Here is a 25,760-nt window from a genome sequence, read left to right as displayed (position 1 = left end):
GCAGCTATTTGATCAGATTACCCCAGTCTCTGCCTGACAGTGCTGGTCCTTACCTGGGAGCCATCAGGCCTACCCTGGAAACCAGCATGAACAGTTAGAGCACACAGAGCACCCTGCAGGAGCTGCCAAGACAGGGGTTCAGAGCTGGGCTTCCGACCTGCTCCAGGAAACATGCAGTTTCAACAGTGTCTTCCTTTGGGAAATAACAGGTTCAAAAATTTAAGCAAAACCAAACAAGAACAGTAAAAACAAACCTGAAGCCCAGCTGCCTGCAGACCACTTCTGCATCTGCATTGTCCCACTGGTCGTCACAGATGGTGCCCCACTGGCCAGCACGATAGAGCTCCACTCGCCCTTCATGCAGGCTGCGGCCGCCAGCCAGGCGGATGGCAGGCGATGCTGGGCCTATGGACATGAGATGGACAGGTCAGCCTGCACCTTTGCATCATCGCTCTGTAAGCCTGGAGTGAGTCCATTTCCCTTCTCAATGGTATTTGTTAAGCTGTAACATGTATGTGTGGCAGGCATATATAAACATACATATCAGGGTACTCTTGACCCAGTGAGATACTCCATGTTGAGCTACGCTCATTCAATAGCCCTTCACAGTGACAGTTTAGATCCAACTTCCCAACAACCTTAGAGACCAGAAAAGACACTGAAACCTGCAGATTACCGGAAGCATATTTGATCATGATGCTACTATGGTGGAGACATTATTTTATTTACAGCAACTTGAGCTTTATCAACATGCTAGTTATTAAAAACGGCATGTTTATAACAATTGTCTTCAGGACAGAATTATTTTTATATCTGTAGAAATCAAGAAAAATCACCTCTCCTGCAGCAAGCTGGTAGACACGATGGCTGCAGGCTCCTCAGCGAACAGCCACCAAAGGGCAGGGTGCAGCTCAGCAGGAGAGGGCCTGGCCTGCCCTGGAGTCCATCCTTGGCACCACAAAAACAAAGAGCACCCCAAGTCTTCCCCTTCTCGAAGCCTGAGGCCCCTGCCAGTGTGCCCCCTCCCCTGCCTGCTCCTCCTCCTCAGAGGCCCTAAAACCACTGGGCGGTACCCACCCAGTCCTCTTCCTTCTGAACCAAAGGCTCCACCAAGGTCCCCACCTCAGAGTCTTGCCTGGACTCACCTCCCAGACACTTCAGGCGGCTCCCCCCCTCATCATTCAGTTTTCAGCCCCTTCCTCAGGCTGCAGTTACAGCCCCTCCTAAGGCACTGCCTTCCACATTCCTGATCTCGTCTGCCTCAGAGCCTCAAACAGTTCACGCCCCCCCTCAGCTAGAATGAGGACCCAGATGCACCCTTTCTTCTCACCTGTGTAGTTCAGTAACTGGCAGATAGAAGGCTTGTGATAAGCATTTATTGACTGACTGGGTCAGCATGTGATGCTCAAAACCAAGAAAGGACATTCCAAACAAAAATAATACACAGTTTCCAGTGCTCACTTGTGTTCAACAGCAGATAACCCATACCCGCAGCCTGCAAGGTGTGGCTCAGGGCACCAGACTGAGCCTGCACTCAGGGAGCTGATCCCCCAGAGGCAGATTACGCAAGCAAAGGTAAGAGGTCACCAAGGAAACCCTTCAGCTCACAAGGTTGGGGGTAGTTATCTGTGAGAAAGAGCGATGGGTGGGAGAGGGGCTGGAGGCCAGAGATGGGGCAAGAGCACCTGCACTACAGGCTGTGGTCACCCCTCAGTCTCCTCAGCAGGAGAGTCATCTGTGGCTGCCTGGCTGCACTGACATATGAACACCAAACTGGAAGCAAAACTCCAATTACAGCATATGCATATACCCACATTCCTTCTTTGTAATAAAGTTAAAACACATTAGTTAGCCAGGATGCAAACTGTAAAAGGAGAGGAATAGGGTCAAAATATGTGACCTAATGGTGATTAAAAATGTAAGTTTTATAAGTTATAGCATGTTTATTTTTCTTCTAAAATTATGAAACAGAAAAATTATGAAACAAAGTGTATGTTTCTTAAGTTAATGGTCCTCTCAACGGTAACTGTAGTGGGGGGGGGCGGGGATTCGAATAAAAACAGTTTGGAATCACCTCCAACCAAGAACCTTCATGACACAATACCTTTCAGTTATCAACGTGACAGTTTATTTAAGATTTTTTTTCTGTTTAGATAAGAAATCGTCAAAGCAGGGCTGAGGTTGTGCCTCAGTTGTAGAACCCTTGCCTAGCATGTGTGAGGCACTGGCAGCACACATCAAATAAACAACAACAACAAAAAAAAGGAAGAAAGAAAGAATGGAAGGTATTGTGTCCATTTATAACTTAAAAAATACAGAAACTGTCAAAGGATAAAAAAATAGAGATCACACAATAAAATTTGGTTAACATCCTCATCATTATAACAAACTAAAAAAAAAAATCACTGGAAAGAAAATTCTGAAAACTAGTTACTTATATTCTACCTGAAATAAATAATATTTAACATGCTACCATTATGACTGCTAAAATCACCAATGTTCAAAATAGAACTTCGTAAGTTTGTAAAAAGCTAGAAGATCTATGTGACATGACAAAAACACAATTCTAAAATCAAAGAACACACCTAGGATCCTCACTGGGACTGGGGAGGCTCAGTGCTCACTGATCTCACTTCACCAAAAGGTGACAAACTACCTTTCATTTTTGACTGTGACAATTTATTTAAAATTTTTTTATGTTTAGATAAGAAATTATCAAAGGGGGTTAAAGTGCTGGGAGTCATCACTGCACCTGAGGCAGGCTCTGACACCCTCTGATGCCACTTCACCTTTAAGGGAGGTGCTGGAGTCATCCTGTACCTGAGGGAGGCTCAGTGCTAACCCTAACCCTCCTCTCGCCATGCACAAAAGTTAACTCAAAGTGGATCAACGAGCTAGATATCAAATCAGAGACTCTACGTCTGATAGAAGAAAAAGTTGGCTCCGATCTACATACTGTGGGGTCGGGCTCCAAATTCCTCAATAGGACACCCATAGCACAAAAGTTAATAACAAGAATCAACAAATGGGACCTACTTAAACTGAAAAGTTTTTTCTCAGCAAGAGAAACAATAAGAGAGGTAAATAGGGAGCCTACATCCTGGGAACAAATCTTTACTCCTCACACTTCAGATAGAGCCCTAATATCCAGAGTATACAAAGAACTCAAAAAATTAAACAATAAGAAAACAAATAACCCAATCAACAAATGGGCCAAGGACCTGGACAGACACTTCTCAGAGGAGGACATACAGTCAATCAACAAGTACATGAAAAAATGCTCACCATCTCTAGCAGTCAGAGAAATGCAAATCAAAACCACCCTAAGATACCATCTCACTCCAGTAAGATTGGCAGCCATTATGAAGTCAAACAACAACAAGTGCTGGCAAGGATGTGGGGAAAAGGGTACACTTGTACATTGCTGGTGGGACTGCAAACTGGTGCGGCCAATTTGGAAAGCAGTATGGAGATTCCTGGGAAATCTGGGAATGGAACCACCATTTGACCCAGCTATTGTCCTTCTCGGACTATTCCCTGAAGACCTTAAAAGAGCGTACTACAGGGACACTGCTACATCGATGTTCATAGCAGCACAATTCACAATCGCTAGACTGTGGAACCAACCCAGATGCTCTTCAATAGATGAATGGATAAAAAAAATGTGGCATTTATACACAATGGAGTATTATACAGCACTAAAAAATGACAAAATCATGGAATTTGCAGGGAAAAGGATGGCACTAGAGCAGATTATGCTTAGTGAAGCTAGCCAATCCCTAAAAAACAAATACCAAATGTCTTCTTTGATATAATGAGAGCAACTAAGAACAAAGCAGGGAGGAAGAGCAGGAAGAAAAGATTAACATTAAACAGATACATGAGGTGGGAGGGAAAGGGAGAGAAAAGGGAAATTGCATGGTAATGGAGGGAGATCCTCATTGTTATACAAAATTACATATAAGAGGTTGTGAGGGGAATGGGAAAATAAACAAGGAGAGAAATGAATTACAGTGGATGGGGTAGAGAGAGAAGAGGGGAGGGGAGGGGGGATAGTAGAGGATAGGAAAGGTAGCAGAATACAACAGTCACTAATAGGGCATTATGTAAAACTGTGGATGTGTAACCGACGTGATTCTGCAATCTGTATTTGGGGTAAAATTGGGAGTTCAAAACCCACCTGAATCAAATGTATGAAAGATGATATGTCAAGAGCTTTGTAATGTTTTGAACAACCAATAAAAAAAAAAAGGGAGGGAGGTGCTGGGTCATCCTGTACCTGAGGCAGGCTCAGTGCTCACTGGCCCCACTTCACCTTTAAGGGAAGGAGGTGCTGGGTCATCCTGTACCTGAGGCAGGCTCAGTGCTCACTGATTGCGCTTCACCTTTAAGGGAGGGAGGTGCTGGGTCATCCTGTACCTGAGGCAGGCTCAGTGCTCACTGGCCCCACTTCACCTTTAAGGGAGGGAGGTGCTGGGTCATCCTGTACCTGAGGCAGGCTCAGTGCTCACTGTCCCCACTTCACCTTTAAGGGAAGGAGGTGCTGGGTCATCCTGTACCTGAGGCAGGCTCAGTGCTCACTGTTTGCGCTTCACCTTTAAGGGAGGGAGGTGCTGGGTCATCCTGTACCTGAGGCAGGCTCAGTGCTCACTGTTTGCGCTTCACCTTTAAGGCAGGTGCTTGCTGACTCCACCCACACTGTCTCAAGTTCTCTCTGAATCTTCCATATCAGAATATTTTTTCACTGTTATCTTTTTTCCTAACTGTCTGTGTTTTGTAGGTTGTTTTTCAATGACCTGAAAATGACAATTAAGGAGAAAGTAAGTGGATGGATAGATCACAAAGGGCAGAGAGAATAAAGTTAGGCAGCCTTACTAACATAGCGTGTCTCGTTTTTTGCAATGTGTGAGATGTGTTCTAACTCACACTGATCACGGAATTAAACACAGTGCACCTGTGGCCTGATTCACGTCACTTCTGAGGTAGCAGCATCAACAGTCCTTGCCCGTGTGCCATCAAGGAGAATGAGGAAGCTTGGAGACCTACCGTCTTGGTGACTGGGGTGGTCACACCTGCACCAGGACCCTCAGCCCCTCAGCCTCGCTCTCACTGGGCTCTCGGTGTCTCATGGCGGGGGCCTTTCTGTTTCCCCTGACAACTCTTCTGACAGAAGCCATGCCCTGGCCATGTGGCCTGCCTTGTCCTGGGACACCTGGCCTGCTGCTCCGCACAACCAGAATGCAAAAAGGGATCCTGGGCACATGTGGTGCCCCCAGTTGTGGTGATACTCTGAAACATTCCGCGCCCCAGGGAAAGTAGGCACCATCTTCAGGCAGCTGTGCGCCTTCAGACATGTCCGGTCTTTGCAGGTCTTCCCTGCCACCGCGCACACACACCTGGTGTGGGGCTCAAGAAGCCTGACCACATTAACAGCCAAGGAAGAATCCGGCACTGTGGCTGTGCTCCATTACACAAGCACCTCATTTCGCTTCCGTGGCTCCATTTTTTTAATATTTACTTTTTTGTAATTGTACACAGTAACTTTTAATTTATTTATTTATTTATTTTTATGTGGTGCTGAGGATCGAACCAGGGCCTTGCACATGGGAGGCGAGTGCTCTACCGCTGAGCCATAACCCCAGCCCCTATGGCTACATTTTATGTTGGGTTTCAAGACTTTTCTCCGTCTTGCCTCCATCATGCCTTCCCATTACTAGAGTAACAGTTTCACATGCAACATACTACACAGTCCATCATACTTCTGTAACCAAATTATAGTAAAGGGAATGTTAAACATTAGATACTATTTGAAAATCAAATAGAATTCAAAGAGATGCATGATCAGCTCTCAAATGTGATGACTCACACTACTTCTGTATTTAAATTCTTAGAAGGAAATGATTTAACTAAGACATTTTTATCATCTTGAATTGTGTTTAAAACACAACAAATCTAAAGCAAGCTTTTTTTTTTTTTTTTAATCGTGGGAAGAGCTGCGAGTGATGGTGGTGGCTGCTCCTGCAGACATGCCTCAGCCCGCCAGGCCTCTTTTTGGCAGAGCACAATGCTCTGTTCATCTTCCCAACAGTGGACGCAGTCCGGAGACTGGGGTGTGCCTTGCTACTCCTTTTTCTCTGGAAATACAACAGATATGAGGTTTATCATATGTAAGCCAAGTTTCTCCTCAAAAGATGAGGATTCCCAGCAGCTCAGGAGGCTGAGGCACGATGATCAAGAGTTCAAAGCCAGCCTCAGCAACGGTGAGGCTCTAAGCAGCTCAGTGAGACCGTGTCTCTAAATAAAATACAATATAGGGCTGGGGGTGTAGCTCAGTGGTAGAGTGCATGCCTAGTGTGCAAGAGGCCTGGGTTCCCGCCCCAGCACTACAAAGAATCAGTGTACTGCTTCCCAGGATCAAAAGATGCTTCTAGCTCTTGCCTACTTAGTATCTGCACATTTCCTGCGTGGGCAGCGGTAGTTAGGAATGAAGTAACTTCTGTCAGGGGAGCCACTTCCTCCTACTGGCCTGACAAGGAGAAAGGAAGCCGCACCTGCCCACCCTGCTCCAAGCTGCTGCTCTGAAGAGTGTCCTTGGCAATTCCTTTGTTGTGTAAACATCATGGAATGTAAATACACAACCCAGGTGGGTGCCTGCAACTTCCCCAGGTTTTGGTCAGAGCCTGCTGCTCCTAAGCTACAAACAGAACAGCACATCGCTGGGCTGAGTCCTGTGGCATCTGGAGCTCTGTGGTATGTGTGTACCTAAGCATATCTGAAAACAGGAAAGGCGTAGTAAAAATCGTGGATTAAAGGAAATTTGGGGCTCATTTCAACCTTGCTGGACTACAGAATCATCACTTCATGCACCTGTACTAGAGACGGATTTGCTTAGATGTGGCCAACTCACCCCATCTGCAGCAGGTGACAGACAAAGAAAAAAAAAGCATCCGAGTCATCTCAGTGTCTGCTGCAGATGGCGCCCCAACTTCCACTCACACAGACTTCCAGGTGCCTTCAGACTCACTCTTGCCACCACGAAGTCCAACCAACCCCAAAGGGAAAAAGTCCCAGCCCTTGAATGTCTGGTAATCATTTGGACATGCGTGTCCTCTGTGGACTCGGTCTAGGCGCTTCAGAGGCGAGACATCCAGGTGGACCAGTGCTCTTGTTTCCTTAGGTGAGGTTCAGGGTGCTCTTTTGCTTTTCTTTTAATTAACAACATTGTGTCAATACAAATTAAACTTTCTCTTTTTATCTCCATAAACAGTCCACTTACAACTCTGAAAAAGGCAAAGTCTAATTCCACCCTGCGGCCTGCGCAATGGTTTCATTAATGAGGTTCTAGGCATAAAGTTAGCTAGCAGAGATCGAAATAAAACACGCAGACTCAGTTACCTTATTTCTACTGCCAGGTCCGAGACGGCTCCCCTCTCTGGCTCCGACCTCTCACCGCCCAGCAGGGCAGCAGGGATTACTCAGGGCTCGCAGGAGACAGAGAGAGCGAACACGCCAGGGAGTAGCCTTTTATTGGGGAGCAAGAAATTCAGGGGATAATTCCATCCAATGAAGGTTGAGGGGGGACTGCACTCCAAGGTCAGGGTCAGTGGTCAGTCACACCCCCACACGGACGGGTTCTCTCATCAGGAGAGGGCCAGGAAAGTTCCGACACAGCCAGAAGCCTCAGACCCAAACCGGGAGTCGCCCAGTCACGCGTGAGAATGGCTCTCCACATCTAATATCAGATCTTACCTCCCAACTATCAGATTGTATCACAAAGCCTTCTTATCATTTATGTATTTCTTATCATTTATGACTTTATATGAAGTCATGGATCAGAAACAAGTCACAAGCTCTTGCTTACAATCAGCTGTAATTGGCTGTGCTATTTCTTCTTTCTACTTGATTTGCGCATCCATTAAAGAAGTATAAAGTGGGCTTTCCCCCCCTCTAATTTTAGCCTCAAACAATAGTCATGAGAATTCTAAAAATCATGGCCATAATTTTTTTTTAAATGTCAGTTTTGAAAACATGACCTAATGTTAGTCCTAGGAGAACAGGCAGCAGTGTGTTTGATATTATCGAAAGCCCCCAGTCATTGCCTCCTCTTACATGCTACCCCACTGAGCTGTCCCAAAGCCCACATCTGAGTCACTTTTCAGTCTTTAGTTAAGTCTGAGCATTCAGGAAAGAGCACTTTCAGTTTTACCTTCAGGCAAGCGTAGAGGCCTGTACTCTCCTCCCAGGCACTCGCTGCCGGGCAGGGTCTGGGAGAAGACCACGGGCACTTCAGCAGAGACTAAATCAGACTCAGCCAACTTTCGTAAAATGCTGATGAAAGGCACCTACAGTAGACTTTCTTTCACAGGCCAAGAATCTAAGAAGAAAAAACTAAGTCCTACAAAAATATTCTGATTCGATTTGTGCACTTCAAAGTTATTATGCATGGCTTTCTGAGAAATTTCAAAGAACATTCTATTCACAAGTTATCCTTCCACTTCATTTGCACTGGCTTTACATCCACCACTGTTTTCCACATCATCATCCTTAAAAAATGTAAGAAAATTCAAGGTATTTCTCATGACAAAAGCAAAGTCCCCTGAACTGACACAAAGGCAACAATGGAGGAGCAAATGTGGCTCTGCCAGGTCCTGACAACTCAGAGAACATGGCAGGGGTCCCTCTGCACCCCATGCAGACAGCAAGGCCTCCCCTGCAGAACAAGACAAGTAGGCCCTGTCCTGAAAGGGAGAAGTGTGGACGGAGCATACTTTCTTTTCCTGGTGCTGGGGATGGAACCCAGGATGCCATAAAAATGTCAGTCCAAGGCTGGGGCTGTGGCTCAGTGGTAGAGTGCTTGCCTAGCATGTGTGAGGCCCTGGGTTCGATTCTCAGCATCTCATACAAACAAATAAATAAATAAAGGTCCATCAATAACTAATAAAAATATTTTTAAAAATGTCAGTGCACTTCTGAGCCACACCCCAGCGCTTTTATTTCGAGAGGATTGCACTAAGTTGCCCAGGCTGGCCTTGAGCTTGGGATCCTCCTGGCTCAGCCAACTGGGTGCTGGGGTTCCAGGTGTGCCCCTACTCGGCCAGGCCTGGCACAGGACACTTTTAAAGAAACACATCTAAAGAGTTCAAATGGGATTTGGGGGGATTTAATGGGATTTTTCAAATCACCAAACCTCTTACAGAGACTCACAAAATATCATACATATCACTAATACCAGCAGTCCATTTCTTTTTAAAACATTTCTAGGAGCTTATTTACATGAAAGAATTCATTTGTTCACCTCAACCACTACTTAAAATGGTGTTTAAATTAATGTATCACCTCTCTTTATTGATTTGCCATCATCACCACCAAATTACTCATGTCACAGGTTTGGAAGAAAAAAAAAACTAGAACTCATTTAAAACCCATATGGTTTAAAATAGTACCAAAGCAAAATGCCAGCAGGAAGAAATGATGTGCACATATCATCTAAGAGCCCACGTTCTTGCAGACAGAAGTGTGGTGGCAGTCAGGACCCTGAGTGCTCCAAAGAGCTGGAGGTGGGTTCCAGTCGGCGCTCGGCGGCACACTGTCTCAATGCTCTGCCGTGGTGTGGAAGCCCGGGTCTGCAGCGGTACCTCCTATGGGGCACAGAACCTGAGTGCTTGTCCCACCATTAACAAACGCCACAAAGACCAGCTATGGAGAGGCAATCCGCATGCCAGCACCCGTGGACTTCAGATTCCACCCAGCACCACCGGCCCAGAAGGGACCGAGGCTCACAAACATCTCAGGTATTCCGAGGAGACCATCTGAGATGACTGGGGACCACCAGGGATAGAAGACCAGAGAATGGTGTGGAAGACGAGGGGGGAACACAGAGGCCTTGAGCCCGCACCCTTCCTTAAATCCCCCTCCCCAGTCATGAGTTTCAACAATCCCATCAAAGGCCCAGGAAGACTGTGAGACCAGCTGCACCATAAAGGCAGCCCACGGGTGCCACAGCATTTCCAAAAACAAGCTGACAACCACTGGTCCACATCTCTCCCAGGAGGAAATCCTTGACATCATACCATGACAAATGAGAAACACCAGATCCCAGCCCACCTCGACTGGCCCTTCCTTGGCTCCCAGAGCAGGGTCAGTGCGGTCTCCATTCAGCTGGTGGCCAGTGAGAGCCCTGCCTATGCTGCTCCCAACACCCACTGTCCCACTCCGCTCATCTCCACCCCCAAACCCCAACTCCTGGGCTGCAGGGAAAGCATTCCTTAATGGTATGGAAGCGTGTTCATGATCTTCTACAGTGAGAACGATTTAGAGGAAGGAAAAAATTATCTGGGGCTCACAGTTGCAGAGGTCTCAGCCCACAGATGGCCAGCTGCATTGTTCTGGGCCCAGTTGAGGGAACCAGCTCAGCTCACGGCAGGGCCAGGAAGCAGAGAGGGAGAGGGAAAGGGCCACAGGGAAGATGGCCCCTGCTGGGCAGGCCCCACAACATACCTCTTGCCATTACTGCCCATTAAAACCAGGACAGACCCATCAGGGTGCAGCTCACAGGACCCATCATCTCACCCTGAGCATCCCTGCACCAACAGGAGCTTCTGGGACACTTCAGTCCGTATCATGGCAACAGACTGTGACTTCGCAATTGTTCTAATGATTTTGAAATGCCTTTTTAACAACATCAACATGGTAATATTCCTAAAACAGTCAAAGTTTGAACACACGATTTATCCTGTGCACATTTAGGGCAGGGAGGATCTTGTTCTGGCTCCTGGTGTTGTCTCAGGCTGGTGTGGCGGTCACGCAAGAGGAAGCTGCGGACCAGAGTGACAGAGCAGCTGCGGAGCCACAGCCAACATTCCCTACATCCCTGTCCCCACTCCTGTCCCTTGCCTAACCTAATCAAGGACCCTGCCACACACCAGCACCTTTTGAAGCTGCACTCATCACCACATGCATTGTATCATGTGGGCACCCACTTCCACCACACGTCACATGGGAATAAACCACCCAGCAGAAGGACAAGACAGCCTGGAGCGTCTCTGTCCACTGCAGAACAGGAGCGGCTTTTGGTGACCTCCCTTTGAGGCTGGTGCTCCTGGGGAGAAGAATTTGTCCCATGAGCTGTATAAATTTGTAGCAGAACTATGATATGAATATGTGCGTATCTATAATTTCCATCACACAACCTTATCTCAATACAAAAACAGATAAACAGTAAAGAATCATAAGGTCAAAGCCACTGTTCTGAGTAAAGAAATCCTAAGGTCAAAGCCAGTGTTCTGAGCGACCTGTGTCACCAACAGAGACCACACACGCTCGCCTCTCCACAGGGTCAGGCGTTACTGAAGAGCAGGGGACCCACAGGTGACCCTCTGCCAGCAGTGGCAGCTCACTGATCACTTGCAGGTCACCTGGTGGGCGTCAGCTGGGCACTCAGGTTCTGTTATTCCAGTCTTCGTGTCCAATGTCCAAACACTCCAGTCACACAGCACACTTTACACAATCATATGCATAGGTTCCAGAAAGGCTAGAGAAGGGTTAGGGCCACAGGGTCCCGAAGGCTGAACTGAGAGCAAAGGCAGAGAGCAGATATGGAGGCAGTCGCTGCAGGTGGTCAGATACGACTAGGAACCAGCAGAGAGCTTGTTCAGGGCACAGAACTGTCAGAGCACAGGAGCCTATTCTAGGACATTGTGCAGATGGTGGCGGTTTCAATGTCAGATGGGAGCATCATCCTGAGATGTCAGCTTGCAGTGGGACTTACGTGGTCCTCACAGGCAGGAGAGCCACACTCTGCTGAAGCCCAAGGACAGAAATGCAGAGGTTCATCATTGGGTGACTTTCCTGGGCAAGGCTCCTGATGAGTGACCAGGTGACAGGGTCAAGGTGCCACAGCAGCCAGCCTCAGGGTGCCCTCCTTTATGGGTCTCAAGTGAAGGGACTGAATCATTTGGAGGCCTGCTGTGTTCAAAAAGCTCCTGTGCCTACTCTTACCGACATGGGTTTGATGTGCCCATGAATCACATGCTTCTAATTAACTCAATACATTCCAGGTGGTCATTCATCTTAGCAAAATAAATTTTATTTTATCAGTTTGTGCCACATGGTTATGCCAGGCAGATGGTAGCTGTTGACTTCTACAAAGAAGGTGTGGAGTCATCTACCTCAGCGGCCAAAACTCAAAATGGAGCAGATTATGCCAAACTACTGCTTTACAAAGTGAAAATACTCAGAGCAGGTGCAGCCTGATATTGCTGTTCTATACATAATGGAGTCACTCAGGGCAGGAACAGCTGGGAACTGCTGTCCTACACACCATGGAATCACTAGAGAAGGCACAGCCTGAGAGCTGCTGTTCTATACACCATGGAGTCACTAGGGCAGATGCAGCCAAAGACCTGCTGTTCCACACACCATGGAGTCACCAGGGCAGGCACAGCCTGAGGACTGCTGTCCTACACACCATGGAGTCACTAGGGTAGGCACAGCCTGAGGACTGCTGTTCTACACACCATGGAGTCACCAGGGCAGGCACAGCCTGAGGACTGCTGTTCTACACACCATGGAGTCACTAGGGCAGGCGCAGCCTGAGGACTGCTGTTCTACACACCATGGAGTCACTAGGGCAGGCACAGCCTGAGGACTGCTGTTCTACACACCATGGAGTCACTAGGGCAGGTGTAACCTGAGGACTGCTGTTCTACACACCATGGAGTCACTAGGGCAGGTACAGCCTGAGGACTGCTGTTCTACACACCATGGAGTCACTAGGGCAGGTACAGCCTGAGGACTGCTGTTCTACACACCATGGAGTCACTAGGGCAGGCACAGCCTGAGGACTGCTGTTCTACACACCATGGAGTCACTAGGGCAGGCACAGCCTGAGGACTGCTGTCCTACACACCATGGAGTCACTAGGGCAGGCACAGCCTGAGGACTGCTGTTCTACACACCATGGAGTCACTAGGGCAGGCACAGCCTGAGGACTGCTGTTCTACACACCATGGAGTCACTCAGGGCAGGCACAGCCTGAGGACTGCTGTCCTACACACCATGGAGTCACTAGGGCAGGCACAGCCTGAGGACTGCTGTCCTGCACACCATGGAGTCACTAGGGCAAGAACAGCCTGAGGACTGCTGTTCTACACACCATGGAGTCACTCAGGGCAGGCGCAGCCTGAGGACTGCTGTCCTACACCATGGAGTCACTAGGGCAGGCACAGCCTGAGGACTGCTGTCCTGCACACCATGGAGTCACTAGGGCAAGAACAGCCTGAGGACTGCTGTCCTACACACCATGGAGTCACTCAGGGCAGGTGCAGCCTGAGGACTGCTGTTCTGTACACCATGGAGTCACTCAGGGCAGGCACAGCCTGAGGACTGCTGTTCCACACACCATGGAGTCACTCAGGGCAGGTGCAGCCTGAGGACTGCTGTTCTACACACCATGGAGTCACTAGGGCAGGCACAGCCTGAGGACTGCTGTCCTACACACCATGGAGTCACTAGGGCAGGTGCCGCCTGAGAGCTGATGTTGTTCTGCACACCATGGAGTCACTCAGGGCGGGTGCAGCCTGAAGACTGCACAGAGTCACTCAGAGCAGAGTACAGCCTGCTCCTCAAGCCAGGTTCACTAATTTCTCTTCTAATCCTCCTAACAGTAAACTTCTTCACATACACCTAGCTCAAATGCTTTGTTTGGGAACCATTTCTATTGCCACCATCCCGTATTGTCAAGAAAGCATCCTCCCCTTTCCCTGATCCTGCCCACTGGAGCCAAGCATGCTGCTCTGCCCCTGGGGCTGCAGCTACCATATCTGGACTGCACCCAGCAGATGGACAAGTGCACTGCCTGGAAGCCTCTCAAGTACCAATTCAATGGAAATTGTTCTAAATATTTCTGTCCTAAAGTTTTGTTAATAATTATAATTGAACACTTGAAATCTTATAAGTTATAGGTCAACTCTACCAGTCATTAGAAATGTATAGACCAAACCTTTAAGGGAAAAATCCTGGGATGGCACAGGCCACGCCAACTGGTAGGACAAGAAGAAGAGCCTCAGAATTCACAAAATGAACTGCTACAGAAGAAAGTCTGCTGCCATCTAACAGCTTCAAGGCAAAAGTTCTGATGTCCAATAATGCTTAGAATTTTACTTTCCTATATCCGTGACCAAAATGTTTTAGATTACTGTCATTTTAGTTTACAATTATTTTTCTTCTATATGGATATAGCTCCAGCTTTATAAACTAAGAAAACATAAAAGTTTCATGCTACAAAAATTTTCTTTATGGGCAACTTTGCTAGAACCAGGAATTTCCCAAACTGAGAACATTCAAGAAGCTTTTCTTTAACTGTTCTATCCCTTGCTGTCAATCCAAGGGGCAGGACTGGAATTCCCTTCTCAAATCTCCTTGTTTTGCACCGTCAGGCTGCTGCTATGTGTTGATGAGTGCACCCCAGATGTCCAAGTGCTGCTCCCCTACCAGTGAGAGGCCTGCAATCAGATGGATAGGCAGATGGACGGGCCCCAGTCCAGCATGGCAGTCCTCACATGAAGGGGGACCTGGACACAGATGCACAGGGCCATCCATGTCAACAGGGTGACCCTCCCAGGAGAAGTGAGGAGAGAGCCTGGAGCAGACCCTTCCCTGGAGCCTGCAAAGCAGCAGGTCTGGCCCACATCTTGGCAGAGGACACAGAGCCTCCAGGACCCAGAGGCCTGTTTTGAGGGTCTGTTTTTTGAGCCATTTAGTGTGTGGTGCTTCTCTGGCAAGTAGGAGAGCGAAGGCAGTCCTGTGGCTTTGACCCTCCTGGACGGCTGGACATACTCCTCTCCCTGCACTCCACAAGTCCAGACCTGAAGAAAGACTTGGGGAGGAACCAGCAGGGTGGCCACCTTCGATCTGTGAACCCAGCTCTTTCCAAAATAAAGCAAATTAAGAGACATGCCAACTCAGTTGATCAAAATGTACTTACAAAACGGCATACACTCCTGTGAAGAGGACAAAACCAGCAAAAACACAGACCTGGCAGTTTTCTGAACAGAATTAGTAATGAATAGTTTTAAAATCTTTTAAAATCAATGTGGAAATGAGTTTAAAAATTCATGTCATCACACAAATATTTTTTCATCTACTACTGAACTTCACAGATGCACAGAACAATTAATTTTAGTCATTTCTATTGTTCTGGCAGGACAGAAAGAAAGCATGGTGGTAATACCAAGATATTGATCAGATCATTGACAAAAATATACATAAATCTGTGAGCAAAATAGTGATTTCAACTTATGCACTACTTGAAAGAACAACCCATTTCATGGTGGACAATTTGGTTCACACATTTGACACCAAATTAAATATACTGCTGCTTTGTTCCAAGCACTAGGGAAAGTATGCTGAATAATCATTTCCAACCTTAACTATGAAATATACAAAAAATTCACAGTGTCTGAAAACAACTGATTTGGGGAACTGTATTTGAATTTTTCAAGCACTATACAGGGTGTGAGGTTAATTTGGACTTTCTTTCTACACCTGGATAGTACTAAGACATGCTATTCTTTTTTTTAATATTTATTTTTTAGTTTTTGGCGGACACAACATCTTTGTTTATATGTGGTGCTGAGGATCGAACCCGGGCGCACGCATGACAGGCGAGCACGCTACCACTTGAGCCACATCCCCAGCCCCTAAGACATGCTATTCTTGTCTATAATTATATTGACCCATTACTCACATCTGTTTTAATATTGAAAAATAGTAGATTTTATTCAAATCGTCCCAGGTCAAAATGAAATCAAATCCCTTTTCAACCTATAGGGCATTTCCCTCAACCAATATCCAGCAGAACTGTATTTGCCTCCATAAGTTCACATCTATAATTCATATTAATTGTTCATCTTTTATTCATGTGGCTACTTTTAGTGCTGAGAAAAAATCCTAAATTGGCCTGGTTCAAAATAAGAAAGCATGCTCTGAATAATCAATTTTATCCACTTACATCATGCAAATCTTAGATTATCCCTTGGTTTAAAACACCACATGAGGTCATCTCCGTCTGTGGTTGCTATAAAATCATATGCAGAAGCCCAGCAGAGCACTCAATAAGGGGTGTGTCCCAGAACATCTACACACAGCGTGAGTAACGGTGTCAGCACTGGCAGCAACCCTCTCTCTGCCTCCCAGAGCACATACCTTGGGGAAGGCAATGGAAACATCATTCTCCAAACACCTTCAACATGGGGCACGAGATGCCTTCTTTATCTACCCTTGCTGCCCTTACAAGAATCAATATTTCTACCCTGTCCCTTCTGGCAATCCTAATAAGAAACATTCACATGTGTGTGCCGGCACAGAATGCAGTGGGGGAATCTCTTTGCTCACAATAAAACTTATTAATATTGTATTGATTTGCAAGGAGGAGAGGGAGGAAAAGGTGGCTGAGGATGCAAGAATAAGCTGTGCGTGACTTCTGATATCAATGTGCCACCCACATGGCAGGTGGTTCATACCAGTCCTTCACATGGGCACAGCCTACAGAGGCCAGCTTCAGAGGACTGCACTCCCCTCACATACATTCAGAAAAAAAGAAAAAGCTCATCCAACAACAGAACTAATTTTGATATCCTCAACAATTATGGAATTATTCCTTTCAGAAATAAATTTGCCAGTAATATTTGCCTGCAGATACCATCTAAAAATAAGAAAATATGCTTTAACCACCAAACCAGGCTGTAAATGGTTTGCATCTCGACATGGATTTAAAAAAAGGGATGTAGAACTTCCTAGTATAGCTTTTTTAGCTACTTACTCTTTAATTGCATTGTTTCTCAAATACATGAACAAACCCCGAGTGTGCTCCAGAGCAGAGCCTGGTGGTGACCGCACTTGCTCTGGCCTCAGGATGAGGCTGCCAAGCCAGGAAACAGCATTGTTGCCTCTTCCAGAAGAGGCACCTGCTCTTGCTTGAAAAATTCAAGTACAGTTCTCCAAATCAGTTGTTTTCAGAGGGTCCTTGAAGTGCCCATGCGAAGAAACTCCTGACAAGTCTCCTTGCTCTCTCAAAGGAACATGCCCAAAGAGCGACCCTCTTTCTCCCGAGCACTGTTCTGTCTCTACTGAAGCCTGGGGTGCCCACCAGCCCAGGGCTGAGGCCCCACACCGAGCAGCAGAAGAGCAAGGAACAGCACGGACCACACTGCAGCTGTCCATCCACCAGACCTGGCAACGTGCACAAGTCTCCCAAGTGTTCCGCTCACCCTGAGCTGGGTTCCATTCTCTGTCTTCCAAACCAACCCAGCTGACGCATGCCACATCCATACCCAAATTCATGATCATCGTTTGCTTTCTCCTCCAAATGGTCCACAGACACCATTACTTCACATGTATAATTATTACATTTGATTATTACTTTGGTGTCTGCACTAGATCCATCCCACGTAAAGTACCCTGAGCTTTGTTGCTGAATATGATAGTTTGGTCCCACCAACTGGTTATAAGCCAAATTACTATTGTGCAAGTTACCTTAACACCCATGACAGTAACCACAGGCATAACACCCCAGACAAAACTTCATAAAAAGCAATAGTAACTGGATATCTTATTTTCTTCTTAGGAAAAAAAAATTATCATCACAATGATTAAGAGTCAAATAATGCTCCAAACCTAAATATTTCACATCTTCCTTAGGCAGATTGAGCTCAGTGTTTAAAATCCAGCCAGGAAATGTATCGGTCTGATATTGCTAATAAACTTTTCAACAACTGCTACCTAGGATCAAGACAGCAGTGAGAGGGAGGGGCAGCAGCCTGATCACTTTTTAATCACCTCACTCCAAACAGCAGATGGGCTTCAGAGGACAGCGTGTGAGCTCCACTTCTGTCCACATGCCCATTCTCCCTGTGTGAATCAAGAGGTCTGGGTGGTGCTTTGGTCAGCTTTTCATTGCTATGACCAGAAGACCTGACAAGAGCTGTACAGAGGAGGAAATGGTCAGTCCGGCTCATGGTTTCGGAGGTTCAGTCCATGGTCAGCTGACTCCATGGCTCTGAACCCAGAGCTCATCACGGTGGGAGGGTGTGGAGGAGGAAAACAGCCCACGAGGTGACAGGAAGCAGAGGGAGAACTCCACTCACCAGGGACAAAATAAACCCCCACAGGCACACCCCCAGTGACGCACCTGCTGACAGTTACCAGCCAGTAAATCCCTATCATATGTCACTCCAGAGACTAGGTTACAGCTCTCACAACCTAGCCTTTTCACCCTGAATGTTCTTGCATCAACTCACCAGATCTTTGGGGGGGGGGGGACCCTCCACACCTAGGCCAGTTACAGGTAGGTAACTGCATACAAGCAGATCATCAAGACGCGTCAAGGCAGATCTATGAATCACTGTGCTACCGTCTGGATCTTAAATGTCCCCCGGAAACCCGTAAAGGCTTGGTCACCAGCCTGTGGTGCCATTGGGAGGTGGTGGAACCTGTAGGGGTAGGGCTTGGTGGGAGGAAGCAAGGTTGCTGGGGACTGCCCCCAAAAGACATTGGGAACCCCTGCAGTTTTTATCTTTGCCTTCTGAGCACTGCAAGGTGAGCAGCTCTCCTCCACCACTTCTCACTGCTCTGGATGCTCTGCCTCACCACAGAACCAAAACCACAGAGCCAGGCAACCACAGCCAAGAGACACTTCCTTCTATCCAGGCTAATGATCTCGGCCCTGCATTTTATCAACCTGACCCCATCAAGTCACCAGCCACTTGAGTTGAATTCACTTTGTTGCTTGTGAGAAAGGGTGGCTCCTGTCCCAGTGCCAAGCAAGTTGTCCCATCCGCCATGTCAACCCCAGCAGGAAAGGCACTGTCCGTTTGGTCAGGAGGCACCAACTTGTTGTAAGGGATTGTTGGGGGACTTTGGTGAGTTGCCTGTTCATCCTTCCTGCAGGCATGTGGAAATAACCTGGCCCACACTCATTTAATATCCATATTCTAGTAAACTAGGTTGTTACTATCCCACACTGCTCAAACCGATGTCAGCAGCACCATTTTCTAAATCCACACCTATGCCCTATGTGCACTCTGAGCCTGGCAAGGTCACATCACCGGCAGCAGGCTAAGCTGTTCTGCATTATGGCTCACCACACTGTCTAGGAAGCTTGTGATGCCTCCCGTGGGGTTCGGACTGTGAAAGAGTGTTTTCAGCATTCAAATCCCTTAGACATGCAAATTCTACTTCTGAAACAGCCAGAGTCACAGGCAGCGCAGAATGATTCTTTATTACTAATCTGCAACCTCCATGAGGCCAGGGCTCAGGCACCATCTCTCCTGCTCTAAGGCCGAAGCCACTGGAATGGCAAGGCCTGCCCAAGCTCACTGAGAACCCACACTGCCCAGGCTTGACTGAGACCCCACCTTGCTCAATCTGTCCAAAGGACCAATCTGTTCGAAGCTTTTCTCCAGAGGAGAAAGCTAAAGCTCTAAGAGTTGAAGAGTCTCACCCAATACTGAGTGCTGAAACAGCACCCACATTTTTGTTCCCAGCGTCACTGAACTGCAAGAGCAGGAAAGCCCCACAATCAGAGCACACCAGTCCTCTCAAAACAGGAGCTATGCTGAGCCAGACCCGGCCGTGACAGGTAGGTGGCTCTGGTTAACAGTCAGTCCATTAGTAGGCAACACTGGCTGTCCTGGTCTTCTGAGGTAGGAAGGGCATTTACCACCCACCTTGGTGGTTTCTTTGTTCTTCTTGTGTTCAGGCATTTAATACATTACTATGCAATGTCTGTCTCCCCCCACCCCCAGTTACTAGGACACATAGGCATTGAAAAAATTTGAATAACTATCCAACTGAAGGCGGAAGGGGTGCTGGAAATCCAGTGCCAAGCTACTCCTCTCATTAGGGATGTACAACTCAAAGTGATATACATCTGTGAAAGAGCAGTAGATCACTATAATTTTCAAACTTTGAATTCCTTTTTTAGTATGTTTTTATATAATTTAAGAAATTGGATATTATTTCTTAAACATTTAGTCCCTAATCTGTCTCCACCGTCATCTACTTATAAAACTAAAACTAATTGGAAAATGAAAAAAAAAAACTATCAATGCTTGCTAGACATAAAGTTTTGCTATAAATAATCTCTTACAGTAAATGAGACAATCTCAAGGCTCTTTGCTTGATACCACCTCCAACCCTTCACACCCACATGGATGTCCCTCCTGGGAACACAATGAGTGTTGACTTCATTCTCTGGGATTAAGGACAATTGATCCCAACCTTCCTGTCACTGTGCTTTAGCTGAGGCACAGATAAACAGAAAGGGCAGGGCTCCACTTCATGCAGCTCTGCCCCACCACTTGGGTGAAAAGCAGCCAATTTTTTTTTTTAAGAAGAAATTCAAACTTTGAAGGACATAAGGTTTTTAATTTCCTAGTTGTTACAGAAGATAAAAAAGCTATTATTAAACAAAACCCCAACAATTCAAAATGAAGCACCATCTTAAGGCACACTGTTATTTACATGCAAGTTATTGATGCGCTGCTTTTATTACTACCAACCTGAACCATGTTACTGAGCCCCCCCCCCCCATCCCCTGCACGCCATCAACTCATCCCCATACTGGACAAAGAGCTTATAGAGCCAAATCGGACTCCAGGAAACATAGCTGCTTCTTTACTAAGATGGCTTCCAGTCCTCCCTCGGTCCCTCGGTCCCTCTCCCTCAAGCCTTGTTTACCACACTGCCACCCAAACACACCTTGTATCTCGGCCTAGGAGTTTTGCCATACTTTTCAAACACAAACAAATGATGGGATACAGGCAAAAATCTACCACCTTTTCCCCCAAATTCGGGTCTAAAGAAAGGAAATAAGGAAGGTTGGTGGTTGTCATGTTAGATGACAATTACAGTCGATGACAATAGTATCTTCCTTTCTAAAAGGAGTAATTGGCGACATGTAGCGCGGCTTGAGCCTGTAATCCCAGCAGCTCCGGAGGCTAAAGCAGGAGGAATGCGAGTTCAAAGCCAGCCTCAGCAATTTACCTAGGCTCCAAGCAACTCGGCCAGACCCTGTCTCAAAAAAAGGAGGGGGTGCTGGGGATATGGTTAAGTTCCCCTGGGTTCAATAACTGGTTAAAAAAAAAAAGTTGAAATTGGCAACTTTGTCTCCTTGACTTTGCTTCCTTTAGGTAAATATCATAAAGCCCTCAAGGCAAACTGACCCAGAGAACAAACCAACAGGCACACATCCACCTTCAGCGGGGCACACCCTTCGCCCCCCCACACACCCGCACAGGCCCCCCACAGGTACATCCACCCACACACCTGTCCACACCCATATGTCCCCCACAAGCCTACCCGATCATAACCTACACACACCCATGCTCCTCCGCACACCCCCCACACACCCACAGGCCCCTCACAAGCGCACAAACACCCCCAAAAGTCTCCACGCACGCGACCCAGGGAGTAGCAGAAGCCAGCCGCATCTGTCGACCCCGAGCTCGGCACGCAAGCCGTCTGTTCTGACAACCTCCGCGCTCACTCCCAGCTGGGACCTGCGGGGAACGCTCCGCACACCCCACCGCTCAGAATCCGCAGCCTCGGCTGGCCCCGGGCCGCTCCAGGCCAGCACGCGCCGCGGGCCACCGTGACTCACCGTGCCTGCAGCCGCAGTAGCCCCAGTCCGCCCGGCCGGGGGCGCTGCGGTAGAAGCACCAGGGAGCGCCCGCGCCGTCGGGGCTGCGGCAGAAGTTGTGGCGCTGCCCTCGAAGTGAAGCCCAGCCCTCCGGGGGCGGCCGCTCCAAGAAGGCGGGCACCTCCGCCCAGGGCAGACCGCGGGCGCCCCGGGCCGTCTCGTGGATCCCTGGCGCGCCGGCGGGGCAGACGCCGGGGAACAGCCCGGGAGCGCGCCGGGCCGGGACGGCACGCGGGAGCGGCGGGGAAGTCCCGGACCTCCGCTGCGGGGTGGGGCTGGAGTCCTGGTGCTGGGGACCCGGAGGGGGCGGGTGGCGGTGGTGCAGATACCCCCGCCTCGGATCCCCGCTGACCGCCTCGGCGAGAGCCCCTAGCATCAGCGCCAGCACCAGGCTGGCGAGCGTCATGGTGCCGGCGCTGCGGGGTTTGGTCCGATCCCCGGGCTCGGCGGGTGCTCAGAGGCGGAGCAGGCCCCCTCCCAGCCGGCTCGCGGACGCCGCCTCCCCGCGCCTCCGGGGGCGCCGGGGTCGCGAGCTCGCGGAAGGCGGGTGCAGAGTTCCGGGCGCCTAAGCGCGGACGGGGATGTGGGCCAGCGCGGCGGGGGGCGGGGGGGGGGGAGAGCCGCAGCAGCTGCGGGGTCCCGGGTCGCACTGCCCCCCCGCGCCTGGTCTCTACCCTGACCGTGTCGTGCTTTCTCTGTTTTTCAGTCTTTAGAAAAGTGTGGATGAAAGTGGATGCAGCTCTGCCCGGCCACCTCCCAGAGGCGACCTTATCAGAGCGCGAGGGGAGTGTTCCAGCCTCCTGCTGAGCTGGGAGCTCTTCAAGGACAGCACCACGTCTAGTTCAGCTTGGTGCCCGGTGCTTAGCCCCGTGCCCAATCAATAGTGCCCACATTAAATTCCTGGCCCGACCCAGGGAAGGAGCTGGAGCCCTCCTCTTCCCGCCTCCCACCTCCCCCTCGCCCGGGACAACGCCAGTTACTTGGTTATTGCTGGGATTCGGCGAGGCCCTCTTCCTACCGAAAGTCCTCCGTAACCAGAGGATACTTCAGCCATCCGGGCCTCCATCCCATTCACGACTGTGTCCTCCCAGCGCCTGCCGGGTTTTGCAGGACACGCTATTTCTTAGCCTTTGGGAAGTGCGCTCCGCCTGCCGCACTTCTGTAGCCTCTGCTCGGCTGAGTAGGCCCTTCCACCCGACTCCGTCCAGGATTAAGTCAGTTTCGAATGTTCAAGAAGTTGACTGGGGAGGAGGTTTTAGAATTTCCCGTTCAGTTGTTCTGACAGCGCAGCCAGAGTGAACCCAGGAAAACCAAGGCAACGTTTTACTTTCTGCGTTGCGTCGCGGGGGAGGAACAAGCGCTGAGAACACACCCCGAGGGAAACGCAAACCAAGTCTAATGTTTGCTGTTAGGACAGAGGTTTCAGTTAGGAGCCGAATCCTTTACTCAAAAACCTGATTTTGCTTAACTTTTGTGAATCATCTTATTGGAATCCTTTTCACTCTTATTAATGAAATATTTGATTTTACTTCAGAGAGAATTGGTCTTAGAAATGCAGGAATGTATTTGTTAAGTCTTTATTCAAGATTTTTGCTGCTGTTGTTCAAGATGCATTGTTTTACTTTTTACTCATATTCTTCAGGCTCCAAAAGCACAGTTAAACTGTACTTGTGGAAGAAACTGAAAGATGTGGTCTGTTTGCTTATTTTAGCAGGAATTGAGTTGGAAAACAAGTTTTAAGCATGGTGGAGATAGTTCTGATCAGTCAGCCCCTCTCCTCTGTCCTCTTTTCCACCCTGGGCTTGCGGTATGGCCCTGCAAGGCTCCTGAGATTCAGTCCACTGGCTGGCTTGGACCCTGCTCCCCCACCACCACCCCAGGATCCCAGACTTCACACTGACTGAAATGCTGCAAACACAGCCACTTCCCACACACCAACCCTCCCTTCAGAGAGGGGGAGTGAAGAGAAGAAAGGGGGACGAAAGAGAAGATTGTGGAAACTAATCTCCAGAGAGAAGCAGGCCTTGGGCAGGGCCTGTATGGAAGAGGAACAAGACTCCCCAAGGCCTGCTCACACGAACAGATTGTGAGATCAAGAGCATAAAAATGGAGTCATCGATGGAAACCACTATCTGGAGTTCATCATTTAAGTGTTACAACATATCCTTCTTAGAAAATAAAATGGCATTTATATAATTGGAGCATGAATCTGAGGGCCTCAATCTGGGTCTTGCTTCCTATTTTATAGTCATAGTATGACTTAAATAGCTGGGTTCCTTATTGGCTTCTGCCCTCCTCTGTTAACACTTTCCCTTCCTCTAGTCTTCCATTTTCCACCACAGCTACCCACATGCAGGTGTTTAGTATTTCATAGTTACTCAAACTATACACAGAAAAGGAGAAAAATATGCATATGTATGTGTCTCCAAAAGGTGGTCTCACTGGCCTTGGAAACAAACCTGCGCTCAGTCTGGCTGCAGACCTAAGCCATGGTGGGGCACTAGGTATGCTCTCCAAGGCCCCTGAGGGACAGCTCTCTGCCGGGCCAACAGGAGCACTCCCTGCAAACTGCACAGCAGAGAACACCTGAAGGTCTACCTCAGGGAAAAGCACAGCCTCAGGGTCCTAATTCCAGCCCTCACAGTGTCACCTGTGTGAATCCACCTTCCAGAAGTAGGGCAGGCCAGGTGACCTCCCGTCACGCCCTGGCTCTCTACTGCACCTCAATCACTCCCACTCTGAGCCTGGCAGGCAGGAGGCTGCCTGCTCTGCCCACTTAGCCATGTCCCTCCTCCCTCCCCACTTTCCTTCTCAACAGCTTTTGTCCCTAAAGCCAATGAAATACGAAGAATGTCCATAAGATGTCTCCTTGAGGAGTTTGGCCAAGTGTCATGAGTGCTTTCCAGTCCTGCAGCCATACTGTAGCTGCGAGTGAGCTGCAGCCACATAAGTGAAGGGCAAACAGAGGAAATGAAGAGCCACTCTGAGCTGCTTGCCCGTGACTGGGGTGACAGGCATTCAGAGTTCCACCTTCCCATCAAATGCAGGAGTCCTTTTCAGAGCTTCCTGGTAGTGGACCTCCACCCATCTCTTGAAAATTAATCATGAGGAATGCCTGTTGGAAGCTACATGCTTCAGACCTACGAGTCCAGAAATGTCCTCTCCTCTGGGGCCAGTTGATCCCCAGTAGAAACCCCTCACCCAGATGCACTTCTGGTTCCCATCCCGCCCCACCCCTGCGCGGAGGGAACAACCTGGTCCTGCAGAGCTGGGCTCACACGGGTTATCGTGACTGCTTCAGGGCCTCAGAGCATGCTGAAGACCCCTTTGCCCGCCCCTCCCTCTGGGAGGAGGTGCAGCTCTGGGGTCTGGAGGTGCAGCTCCAGAACATCAACCACTCTCTGTCACTTGGGCCCCTTAGCAAAGTTTCTCCCTGAGGTGTGAATGTAGATCCATTCCTGATTCTCCCCCCTTTTGCTCGTGTTTTTCTTTGGACTCTTAGGAACGATAATAAAGCTGAGATTTGGTGTAGATTGAGGTAAAAGGAAGGAAGAGAGGCCCTTAACTGCCAGGCCTGGCTCCCAAGAAGCTATACTAGGGCTTGGGCAAAGCCCAGCATGTACTTGCCTGGGACCTCATGGGACAGAGATGGGGACACAAAGTGGAAGTCAGGGACTCCACTTCCTGGTCACCATCAGCCTGGGTGAGCCTCTCCAGGCAGGGGTGGGCTGTCTGCACCGTGGAGGTGACAGTGCTGCTTGGCAGAGTTTGAGGATAGAACCTCTTTGCTGAGCACAGGACGCTGACCAAATGGCCACTCTTTGAGTATGCGAGGATGCTGCTTCTCCTTGACTAAACACGCCACCGTCCCTCTCCTGCTTCTGACTTTCACACTGTATGCTGCACTCAAGTGTGGAAATGGCCTCACTCAACCACAGTTCATTGTACTAAAACCACACTCAGGGGTTACTCGAGTGGTGCAGGTTTCAAGGGGAGAGATTTCAGACACCATACTGTGATGGCATGTGCTTCCTCACAGCCTGACGGGGGGAGCACAGAGCTG

The 25,760-nt window shown here is 48.6% G+C and overlaps 1 protein-coding gene and 1 long non-coding RNA gene across 9 annotated transcripts in view; one reads left to right on the top strand and one right to left on the bottom strand.

Annotated features, from left to right (window-relative positions):
* The window catches only part of Prss12 (serine protease 12), a 90,752-nt gene extending 67,737 nt beyond the window's left edge, over window positions 1-23,015 (bottom strand). For 4 of the 8 annotated variants that reach the window (XR_009226997.1, XR_009226996.1, XR_009226995.1 and 1 more), the window contains exons 1-2: window positions 21,659-22,152; window positions 255-405 (exon numbers count right to left, since the gene is read on the bottom strand). Coding sequence is in view for 5 of the 8 variants with exons in the window: in XM_058580128.1 (XP_058436111.1) it covers window positions 255-405; window positions 21,659-22,103 (596 nt within the window). In the remaining 3 variants the exon portion in view is untranslated. Of the gene's footprint in view, window positions 1-254; window positions 406-21,658; window positions 22,162-22,715 lie in introns of those variants that run through there. The other 4 variants (XM_046447131.2, XM_046447126.2, XM_046447127.2 and 1 more) reach the window with 4 other exon arrangements.
* Window positions 21,804-23,905, top strand: LOC124094418 (uncharacterized). The gene is made up of 2 exons (XR_006852233.1): window positions 21,804-21,966; window positions 22,404-23,905. It is a non-coding gene; the product is annotated as an uncharacterized LOC124094418 (long non-coding RNA).
* The last annotated feature ends 1,855 nt before the right edge of the window (window positions 23,906-25,760 follow it).

This window comes from Marmota monax, unplaced genomic scaffold (genome assembly GCF_021218885.2).
Source record: "Marmota monax isolate L192 unplaced genomic scaffold, Marmota_monax_Labrador192_F-V1.1 WCK01_AAM20220418_F8-fsc00400, whole genome shotgun sequence".
Lineage (NCBI taxonomy): Eukaryota > Metazoa > Chordata > Mammalia > Rodentia > Sciuridae > Marmota > Marmota monax.
This window is presented reverse-complemented; position numbering and strand designations above follow the sequence as displayed.